This window comes from Stigmatopora nigra, chromosome 7 (genome assembly GCF_051989575.1).
Source record: "Stigmatopora nigra isolate UIUO_SnigA chromosome 7, RoL_Snig_1.1, whole genome shotgun sequence".
Classification (NCBI taxonomy): domain Eukaryota; kingdom Metazoa; phylum Chordata; class Actinopteri; order Syngnathiformes; family Syngnathidae; genus Stigmatopora; species Stigmatopora nigra.
In genome coordinates this window covers 13,939,245-13,949,870 of record NC_135514.1, presented here as the reverse complement: position 1 = coordinate 13,949,870, position 10,626 = coordinate 13,939,245, and the positions used below count along the sequence as shown (strand labels likewise).

Below are 10,626 nucleotides of genomic sequence, written 5' to 3'. Positions count from 1 at the left end.
GTGATTTAAAGCAATTCTAATGGATTTGCTGAGCTAGCTCGCTGGCTAACGTGCATAACAAACAACATAAGCGTCGGACTGTGCCGCTGGACGGACGTCAAGTCACAACCAATCGAGAAGCGTCCTGATCGGTCACATGACAGGAAGTAGCGACCCTAATCGCGCGCAGGCATATATGTGGACTGAAACGGAAGTAGTTGGTCACCATTTCGTGGAGGAGCTGTCAGTGGTCGCTTCGGTCCCATCCGCTATAAAAGCAGCGGACAAGCTGCTTTTTTTTGTTTTTGTTTGTTCGTTTTTTAAGTTAAAATTGGATAACGACTGGACACACAACGGTATGGATGCGACTCTCAATTTGCTTCACGAAAGGTAACCTTTTTGTTTCTCATTTAATATTTTCGCCGACGTTCGTGTCAGAATGGCGTGACAGCAATGCATTCGCTTAGTTACCGTTACCAGCTAGCTTGGTTTAGCTTCCATGTTGTGGGTCGGCGTTATTTTTGAACATTGCGGCATTTTAAGAAGATTTTGGGGCGGGGGCGGGGGCGGTTGACAGACTTGACATAGCCCCGGCTAGCCTCCCTTCCGCACCACCACCACCACCACCACTGCCGACCGGGCACCCCCATTCATTGCAAGCTAAGCGTCCTGTCATAAAAAATATTGGCTTATTCTGGTCCGTTTTGTACACGTTTTCTAACGTAAGGACGTCGCAAAATTACTTCTCTAAACTGTTTAAGAAACCGTGACATTCGCTCAGTTTTACCGGCGACTGGCAGGTTCTGTTGACATTAGAAGGAATAGTTTGACTTTTTAAAAATGTTTATTTTTTTTATAACGAAAATAGTGGGCTGTTCTTCGGAGGCAGTGTTTACAAACACACATGGAGTCGTGACGTAAACATTACGCGACAACGTCTATAATTGAGTATATTGTTGGCAAAAAATGGACGTTCGTAACATGATTTATAAAAAACAAACTATAAATTAATTAAAAGTCATACTGCTCCGTGGTGGTGGTGTGTTTTTAGATCCAAAAATGCATCTTTATTTATTCCAAAGTCCTTACACTTTGTTGCATTATCTTACAATATTGTTTTCGTATGTTTATATGGTCTCGATAATCTAGCAAATTCCGGATGTTTGCATGTTGCCGACATACAGATTAAAATCTGGGTGGGGGATTTTTTTAAAATCAGAGATGGAAAATCCCTTAAAGTGGATCTTGTCGCCGCCCCTGTTAATCGCCGCCAATTGACCGTAGTTTGTAACAATTTCCCATTTCTGAACCAAAACAAAAAGAGCTTGATAACATTTGCATGGACTGCTCGCCACCACAGCGCCACCGTGGGGATGGACTCGCACGCCGGCACGGGCAAGCGCATCCGGAAGCCGTCGCTACTCTACGAGGACTTCGAGAGCCCGTCGCTGCCGCACGCCACGCCGCTAGGTCTACCCGCCACTCCGCAGCCCGCCGTCAGAGACCCGTCGCGGTCGGGCCGGGCGACCAATCAGCTGCAGTTCCTCCAGAAGACCCTGCTCAAGTGCCTTTGGAAGCATCACTTTGCGTGGCCCTTTCACGATCCGGTGGATGCTAACAGGCTCAACTTGCCCGTGAGAAACACAATTGTACTCGCTCCTCCTAAAGTATTTGGGACAGTGAGGCCAATTCCTTTGTGTTTTTCTGAAGACTCCAAATATACATAGGTGACAAGAGAAGCTGCCATCTTTTTTTTAATCAATCAAAACAAGATCTCGTCTCGTAATTACAATCGTTAGCCAGAATGTACGTCTTATAGTGCGGAAGATACGCTCCTTTACATTCATACTCCCAACTTTTCACAATCTTTGTTTTCCAATACATATTTTCAACTAAAATCATCTGCAATCTGATCAATTAAACCGTCTCAAAGATAATGGGATGAATAAGTGATGACCAAAATATTATAGAAGAATAATAATAATAATTTAGGCGGCCTCGCCTCACTGTTGGAATTCTTTTGGATGGCATTATTAATGAATCTGCCATGAAATGCCTTCCATGCTCCTTGCAAAATGTGATAAAATTCTTTTTGTGTGTCAGGACTATCACAAAATCATCAAGCAGCCCATGGACATGGGAACCATCAAGAAGCGCCTGGAGAATAACTTTTACCGCTCGGCCAGCGAGTGCATCCAAGACTTTAGCACCATGTTCACCAACTGCTACATCTACAACAAGGTCCGTTCCGCAACCGGACGTTTTGTCGCCGGTCAAATGTACTTAGATATTAAACAGTACTTGGATATTAAACAGTACATAGATATTAAACAGTACATAGACATTAAACAGTGCTTAGATATTAAACAGTGCTTGGATATTAAACAGTGCTTGGATATTAAACAGTACTTGGATATTAAACAGCACTTGGATATGAAACAGTACTTGGATATTAAACAGTACTTGGATATTAAACAGTACTTGGATATTAAACAGTACTTGGCTATTAAACAGTACTTGGATATTAAACCGTACTTATAATATTTTCAGTAACAATAATTTCATTTTTTTTTAAATCTGTTAAATAAATCAAATCAACCAACCCCTCTCCAGCCGACAGACGACATCGTGCTGATGGCCCAGTCTCTTGAGAAGATCTTCCTCCAGAAGGTGGCGCAGATGCCTCAGGAAGAGGTGGAGCTCTCCGCGCCCAACCCCCGCCAGAAGGGCGGCCCGGGTCGTGGCCGAAAAAGCAACCGCGAGCATCCCCGTGAGTAGGCACCCCTGCCCTCGCCAATAGACGAACGCCGTCCTTACCCGCGTTTCCGTCAGACCCCCGGGCGCAGCAGGTGCCGGCCGTGTCGCAGTCGGCGTACTCGCCATCTTCCTCGGACACGGGCGAGTCCACGCCGGCCAACTCGCCACAGACGGTGATGACAAAGAGCCTGCCGCCGGCGATCATGAGCTTGCCTCCCACGCAGCCCACCACCAAGGTAGGCCTCCAACCTAAGGATGTTGCTATCTACTGTATTTTCTCGCATCTGCGTAGAAGTTGTAAAAGTATTGGACGTCAAGTGCCCCCAGTGGCAGCCGATGAGTTTACCTCCGAACGTCGGTTTAATTTTCCGTGGCACCCCGCACCGTGACCGGACGTTTGGTCGCCCGGACGTTTGGTCGCCCGGACGTTTGGTCGCCCGGACGTTTGGTCGCCCGGGTGAATATAAATTTGAGAGCTGTTTTTTTTTCAACAGTAGATATTTAGATATTAAACTCTCATGTATATAATTTTGATAGCTGGTTTCAACAGTAAACTCTGTCATGTTGTCAAACGTCCGGGCGACCAAACGTCTGGGCGACCAATTGGGTGACCAAACGTCCGGGTGACCAAACGTCCGGGTGACCAAACGTCCTGGTGACCAAACGTCCGGGTGACCAAACGTCCGGGTGACCAAACGTCCGGGTGACCAAACGTCCGGGTGACCAAACGTCCGGGTGACCAAACGTCCGGGTGACCAAACGTCCGGGTGACCAAACGTCCGGGTGACCAAACGTCTGGGCGGCCAAACATCTGGGTGGCCAAACGTCCGGGCGACCAATTGGGTGACCAATCGTCCAGGCGACTGTGTTCAGGCGACCAAACGTCCGGGAGACCAAACGTCAGAGTACCCCACTCAACGGTATTTTTGTTTTGTTATTTTTTATTTTTTTGGGTTAGAAAAAGGGCGTCAAGCGCAAGGCGGACACCACCACGCCGTCCACCCTGGGCTTGACGGTGGGCATGTCGGCAGAGGGACACGCGGTGGGCTTGGGAAAGGGAGGCCACGGCGGGCAGCCCCCGGAGACGCTGCCCGGAGTTGTCCAGCTGCTGCAGCCCGCCACCGGACGGCGCGTGGGTAGTGGGCGCCCCATCAAGCCACCCAAGAAGGACCTTCCCGACTGCGTGGTGTCGCAGGCCTCGCGGAAGGGCAAGCTGAGCCCGCCCATGCGCTACTGCGGCGGGCTGCTCAAGGACATGCTGTCCAAGAAGCACGCCGCCTACGCCTGGCCCTTCTACAAACCCGTGGACGCCGCCGATCTCGGCCTGCACGACTATCACGACATCATCAAGTGTCCCATGGACCTCGGCACCATCAAGGTGACGGATGCATGGCGGATAGTAGTCGACGTCTACTCATTGGCTGCCATTGACGGTTTACAATAGGCGTCCAATCCAATTGGACTCGGACGCCATTGTTGCCAGATTCCACACCATTTTTTTGAAAATACTGCATGGATTGATGGTTTTAGATCATAAATAACAAAAAAAAATAATAATGGTAATAATAGTTTAAGAAATGTCCTTAACAAACACATTTTTACACTTTGTTTGATTACATAAATTGGGTAAAAAATAAAAAAAAATGAAAATAACTAACAAGAAAAAAAATGGTAATAATAGTTAAAGAAATGTCATTAACAATTTTTTTTGACACTTAATTATAAAAAATGGGTAAAAAAAAGTGTTAAGAATTTTAAAAATGACATGTTGCCCTTAGGTATTTTAAATATCAAGGAACTAAATCTGAAAACATTGAGATTGGATTAAAATTTGCAAAAAAATTCATATATATATTTTGTATATTATTGTCACCAGAGGAAGATGGATGGGCGGGAGTACCGCGACGCACAGCAGTTTGCCGGCGACGTACGCCTCATGTTCTCCAACTGCTACAAGTATAACCCCCCCGACCATGACGTGGTGGGCATGGCTCGCAAACTGCAGGTGAGACTTGGTGTATATGCCTATGTCTATGTATATGTCTATGTATATGTCTATGTATATGTCTATGTCTATGTATATGTCTATGTCTATGTATATGTCTATGTATATGTCTATGTATATGTCTATGTATATGTCTATGTATATGTCTATGTATATGTCTATGTATATGTCTATGTATATGTCTATGTATGTGTATATGTATTTGTGTATGTCTATGCATTTTTAAAATTTATTTTATTTTATTTTTAAGATTTAATTATTATTATTTGTCACCATAATGGCGCCCGCAGGACGTGTTTGAGTTCAGCTTCGCCAAGATGCCCGACGAGCCGCAGCTTGACCACGCCGGCATTTCCCCGAGCGGCCACCCGTCGTCATCATCCTCGTCCTCCTCTTCGTCCACCTCGTCCTCGTCTACGTCCACCACGTCCGAGAGCGAGCCCAGCACAGAGAGCGAGAGCAGCCCGAGCTCGGATAGCGAGGAGGAGCGAGCGCACCGGTTGGCTGAGCTGCAGGACCAGGTGTGCACGCAGGTGAGTGCTTTTATTAAATCACAAATTACCATTATTTTGTCTGGCTGATTATTGTCGTTATTATTATTATTTTTGTTTAAAACTGGAACCAGAACCGCTTGGGAGATGAAATATGAATATTTTGTAACTGCAACTATACAATTAACGTCAACTCGATTTTATGTGGGCCGGACCATTTTAGATATAATATTTACATTTTTTTTTATGAATAGATTAAAAGAACTAGATTAAAATTCATGAATATTCAGTTTTTTTAAATACATCTAAAACAATGTTAATTTTTAAAAATATATTTTTAGATTTTACAAAATTATTTTTTGAACTAAAAACAGAAAAAATGATTTAAAAAAAAAAGACAATTATTGATTAAAAAGTGGGAAAATCAGGACATTTAATATACATCTATACTCTTCATTTTAATTTAATCCTAAAACAGAAAGTCACCACTCATGATTTACTTTCCCGGACCGCACAAAATGATGCAGCGGGCCAGATTTGGCCCGCGGGCCGCTACTTTGACACCAGTGGTGAAAACGGTTCCTAACTACATTGAAGAAACATGAATATTTTACCATTCATATGCTTAAACAATAAAAAGGACTGGAAGGATTTTAGGCCAATGATGTCTTAAGTCCTCTAAGAAAGTAGCCATAGATTAAAATGATCCCATGTCTAATGATTCCCATTTTTTTTCACCCTCATCTCTCTCAGCTACGAGCCGTTCACGAACAGCTGACGGCGCTCTCCCAGGGTCCCATGGTCAAGCCCAAGAAGAAGCGCGAGAAGAAGGAGAAAAAGGAGAAAAAGAAGCGTAGGAAGCCGGAGAAACGAAGCCGTGGAAGCAAGAACCGGGCTGGTTCCGAGGAATGGACCTTACCCAATAAAATGCCCAAGAGCAAGGCATCCAGAGCCGGAATGTCACAACCCAAAAAGAGCCAGAGCAAGAAGAGCAGCAAGAACAAGTTAGTAGCATGCACCAAACACACATAAAAAAGTGCTGGTTCATTATGTGGGATCACCATTTAAAATCCCTGTGTGTCAAAGTGGCGGGTCGGGGGCTAAATCTGGGCCGCCGCATCATTTTGTGCGGTCCGGGAAAGTCAATCATGAGTGCCAACTTTCTGTTTTAGGATGAAATTAGAATGAAGAGTATAGATGTATAGTAAATTTCCTGATTTTCCCCCTTTTAAATCAATAATTGTCATTTTTTAATCCATTTTTTTCTGTTTTTTTAGTTCAAAAATAATTTAGAAAAATCTAAAAATATAAGCTAAAATAAACATTGTTTTAGATCTATAAAAAACAGAATATTCAGGGCTTTTAATCCAATTCTTTTAATCCATTTATATAAAAAAAATATCTAAATATTATATCTAAAATAAAATCGACTTGATATTTAATATACATCTATACTCTTCATTTCAATTTGATCCTAAAACAGAAAGTCGCCACTCATGATTTACTTTCCCGGTCCACACAAAATCATGCAGCGGGCCTCATTTGGCCCCCGGGCCGCCACTTTGACACACCTGCCCTAAACAAGGTTATTTAGTGGACTTCCCTAATAACTCTCCTTTTCACAATTCTGTAATAATATGTCAACAAAACAATGCACTGCTAGCTTAGTCATTAGCATTCTTTCACTTAGCAACAAGTGACCCATTTATTATCCGATTTTATTAATTTTTAAAAAAAAAAATTGGGTCTCCCGTCCAGGAGCTCCAAGAAGTCGTTCTACCCACCAATGCCGGCCACTCTGCTGCCACATTACGACTCCGAGGAAGAGGAGGAGATCGTTCCTATGACTTATGACGAAAAGCGCCAGTTGAGCCTGGACATCAACAAGCTACCGGGGGAGAAACTGGGCCGGGTGGTCCACATCATCCAATCACGGGAGCCCTCGCTCCGCGACACCAACCCCGAGGACATCGAGATCGATTTTGAGACACTCAAGCCGTCCACGCTCAAGGAACTGGAGCGCTACGCCATGACGTGCCTGCGGAAGAAGCCAAGGAGGCCCTACGCTGAACAAGGTTTGAATATAATATTTCGATTTTTTTTTTTTGATAAATGGATTAAAAGAACTGGATTAAAAGCCCTAAATATTCCGTTTTTATAGATCTAAAACTATGTTTATTTTAGCTTTTTTTTAAAAAAATAGTTCTAGATTTTACAAAATGATTTTTGAACTAAAAACACTGAAAAAATTGATTAAGAAATTACAATTATTGATTTAAAAGGGGGAAAATCAGGAAATTTAATATACATCTATACTTGAATAAATGGATTAAAAGAACTGGATTAAAAGCCCTGAATATTTAGGTTTTTTTTTTATAGATCTAAAAAAAATGTTTATTTTAGCTTTTTTTAAAATATATTTTTAGATTCTGCAAAATGATTTTTGAACTAAAAACACAGGAAAATGGATTAAAAAATGACAATTATTGATTTAAAAGGGGGAAAATCAGGAAATGTAATATACATCTATACTCTTCATTTGAATTTGTTCCTAAAACAGAAAGTCGGCACTCATCATTTGACCTTCGCGGGCCACACAAAATGATACGGCGAGCCAGATTTGGCCCCCGGGCCGCCACTTTGACACATGTAAACTTACTTTTTTTATTGTGGCATTAGCGGTAAAAAAAGGTGGCGTGCTCAAGTCCAAAGAGGAGCTGACCCTGGAGAAGAGGCTAGAACTGGAGAGGAGGCTGCAAGATGTTAGCGGACAGCTCAATTCGGGAAAGAAGCCCGTTAAACCAAAAGGTGAGCATAAAAAGTCAGAGGTGAAATACAGTATTTTCTATCATATATTTTGCCTATTAAAACCACCAATATGGAGGTAAAAAAATTGTGAATCAGGGGGCGGCTTATACGCAAGAAATTGTCAAATACAACCATTCTAAGGCATCTTTAAGGGTACGGCTTATACGCGAGAAATTGTCAAATTCAACCATTTTAAGGCAACTAAGGGAACGGCTCATATGTGAGAAATTGCAAATTCAACCATTTTAAGGCAACTTTAAGGGTACGGCTTATACGCGAGAAATTGTAAAATTCAATGATTTTAAGGCAACTTTAAGGGGAAAATAGTTCTTTTTTAATGTATTATCTGTGAATGTTCACAGTGGAGAAATCCAACCCCACTGAGACCCACACGCAACCCACTCGCCTCAGCAGCTCTAGCTCAGACTCGTCCTCCTCCTCGTCTTCCTCGTCTTCGTCGTCCTCGGACACCAGCGAGTCGGATTCGGGCTGAGAACTTAGCTGTTGTAGTCGAGAAGAAGAAGAAGAAGCAACTCAGGGACCTGGGCTGGCCCAGAACGCGACACACGTGATGTTCCCCTGAAAACTGCGTCCGACACCTTTTTTGAATGTTACACTTGAAGGATGTTTTTGCAGGGATGATGTTCATTTCTCCCGGTTACTTTTTGGTGTGTAAATTCTGTGACTGGACGTTTGGTCGAGGGTCTTTTGGTCGCAGGTCAAATGGTGACAGAGATTTCACTGTTGAAACTAGCTTTTAAAATTATATTCATGAGAGAGAGTTTAATATCTGAGTACTGTTTAATATCTAAGTACTGTTTAATATCTAAGTACTGTTTAATGTCTAAGTACTGTTTAATTTCTAAGTACTGTTTAATTTCTAAGTACTGTTTAATTTCTAAGTACTGTTTAATTTCTAAGTACTGTTTAATTTCTAAGTACTGTTTAATTTCTAAGTACTGTTTAATTTCTAAGTACTGTTTAATTTCTAAGTACTGTTTAATTTCTAAGTACTGTTTAATTTCTAAGTACTGTTTAATTTCTAAGTACTGTTTAGTTTCTAAGTACTGTTTAGTTTCTAAGTACTGTTCAATGTCAAAGTACTATTGAAAGTAGCTCTCAAAGTCATATTCATGAGATAGTTTAATATCTAAATATCAACTGTTGATTCCTGAGAGAGTTTAATATCTTAGTACTGTTTAATATCTAAGTACTGTTTAATATCGGATTACTGTTGAGACCATCTCTCAAAATAATATCCATGAGAGAGTTTAATATATCTAAATATACTGTTTTCAACAGTACTTAGATATTAAACAGTACTTAGAAATCAAACAGTACTTAGAAATTAAACAGCACTTAGATATTAAACAGTACTTAGATATTAAAATGTACTTAGAAGTTAAACAGTACTTAGAAGTTAAACAATACTTAGAAGTTAAACAGTACTTAGATATTAAACTCTCTTAGATATTCAACAGTACTTAGATATTAAACTCTCTAATGAATATAATTCTGAGAGCTGGTTTCAACAGTAAACTCTCAGTCACCATTTGACCGTCGACCAAAAAAATAGCGACCAAACGTCCGAGCACCTTAAATTCACGTACAAAAGTCTACGTTTCTTTTATAAAGAAGGATTTTTAAGATTAGTTCCATCTGCCAGAGAAGGACATGTTGACATACGAGTTGGACGACTGTGTTACGTGAAGCACTGTTTGTAAGCTAGTAAAATTGTGCGACACTAATAGCATATAGTTCCATTAATACTTGGACAAAAAGTAGTACACAAGTATAAATGATTAAATACTCATACAGTTTCTACATTCCAAATAGTAATGTTAGAGGTTTTGCTGTTCTGGCTGCAGACAAGTTGATTTGTTTTGTTCAGAGAATGTTCACTATGAGAAATTGTTGAAGTAACGCTTGTATATTCAAAGTATTTATGCTATTGCTCATACTACTGCATCCTATCTATTCTTACCTTGCTTCTGTTCTTGTTTGTGTCCTTTTTACATGATTTTTAGAGTTCTCTCTCATTCCTGTTGACCATCACTGTTTGTTTACATGGCTTTTCTTTTCTGGTTCTTCAGTTGACAGCCTTGGTTATTAAAATAATCTGTAAAAACACTGTGATCATCTTTATCTTGTTGATTTGCATGTAGTTTATGAGTCAGCCCTTAGGGGGCGTGCACGGTAGCACGCTTATTTGACAATTAAAATATATATTTTTAAAAATGAGCAATATAACAACGCACTAATTCTACCATAACATTTGATTTTAAAAATCTCAAAACTTTCCTTTGAATATAAATTGTTGATATACGTATTTAAACAGCGTTTCTATTATTTAAAACTTTATTGGCAATTTGACAATAAACAAACAATCTGTATTACAGACTTTGAGTTTATACTCTAATTATAATTATTAATAAACTGTACATATACAACAAGCGTTTTTAGGCAAAAAAATGTACAGAATATTTAGCTAAATTTGCGGTATCTTCTCTAAACTTTCCAGAACGTCAACATAATGGACATTTCTATTTATCCAAAGAGCAGGGGCGCATCATTTTAAGTGACTTC

General features: G+C 40.9%; 1 protein-coding gene across 4 annotated transcripts; it reads left to right on the top strand.

Moving 5' to 3' along the window:
• The first annotated feature begins 183 nt into the window (after positions 1 to 183).
• On the top strand, positions 184 to 10,171 carry LOC144199214 (bromodomain-containing protein 2-like). 4 transcript variants are annotated; one of them, XM_077720700.1, is made up of 12 exons: positions 184 to 369; positions 1,302 to 1,613; positions 2,083 to 2,220; positions 2,593 to 2,749; positions 2,812 to 2,972; positions 3,695 to 4,114; positions 4,613 to 4,741; positions 5,032 to 5,274; positions 5,986 to 6,236; positions 6,991 to 7,307; positions 7,912 to 8,040; positions 8,403 to 10,171. In XM_077720700.1, the coding sequence occupies exons 2-12, from the start codon at positions 1,353 to 1,355 to the stop codon at positions 8,531 to 8,533; spliced, it is 2,337 nt and encodes a 778-aa protein (XP_077576826.1). In that variant the 5' UTR covers positions 184 to 369; positions 1,302 to 1,352; the 3' UTR covers positions 8,534 to 10,171. The 4 variants fall into 4 exon arrangements, with proteins under 4 accessions (XP_077576826.1, XP_077576824.1, XP_077576827.1 ...); XM_077720698.1 differs by having other exon boundaries at positions 185 to 369; positions 1,340 to 1,613; XM_077720701.1 differs by lacking the exon at positions 1,302 to 1,613 and having other exon boundaries at positions 185 to 369.
• The last annotated feature ends 455 nt before the right edge of the window (positions 10,172 to 10,626 follow it).

Excerpts from the sequence above, each read along its gene's own strand:
- LOC144199214 (XM_077720698.1), top strand. The coding sequence starts at position 338 with ATGGATGCGACTCTCAATTTGCTTCACGAAAG. Across the intron at positions 1,614-2,082 it reads CTAACAGGCTCAACTTGCCC|GACTATCACAAAATCATCAA; the intron begins GTGAGAAACACA and ends TTTGTGTGTCAG. Across the intron at positions 4,115-4,612 it reads TGGACCTCGGCACCATCAAG|AGGAAGATGGATGGGCGGGA; the intron begins GTGACGGATGCA and ends TATTGTCACCAG.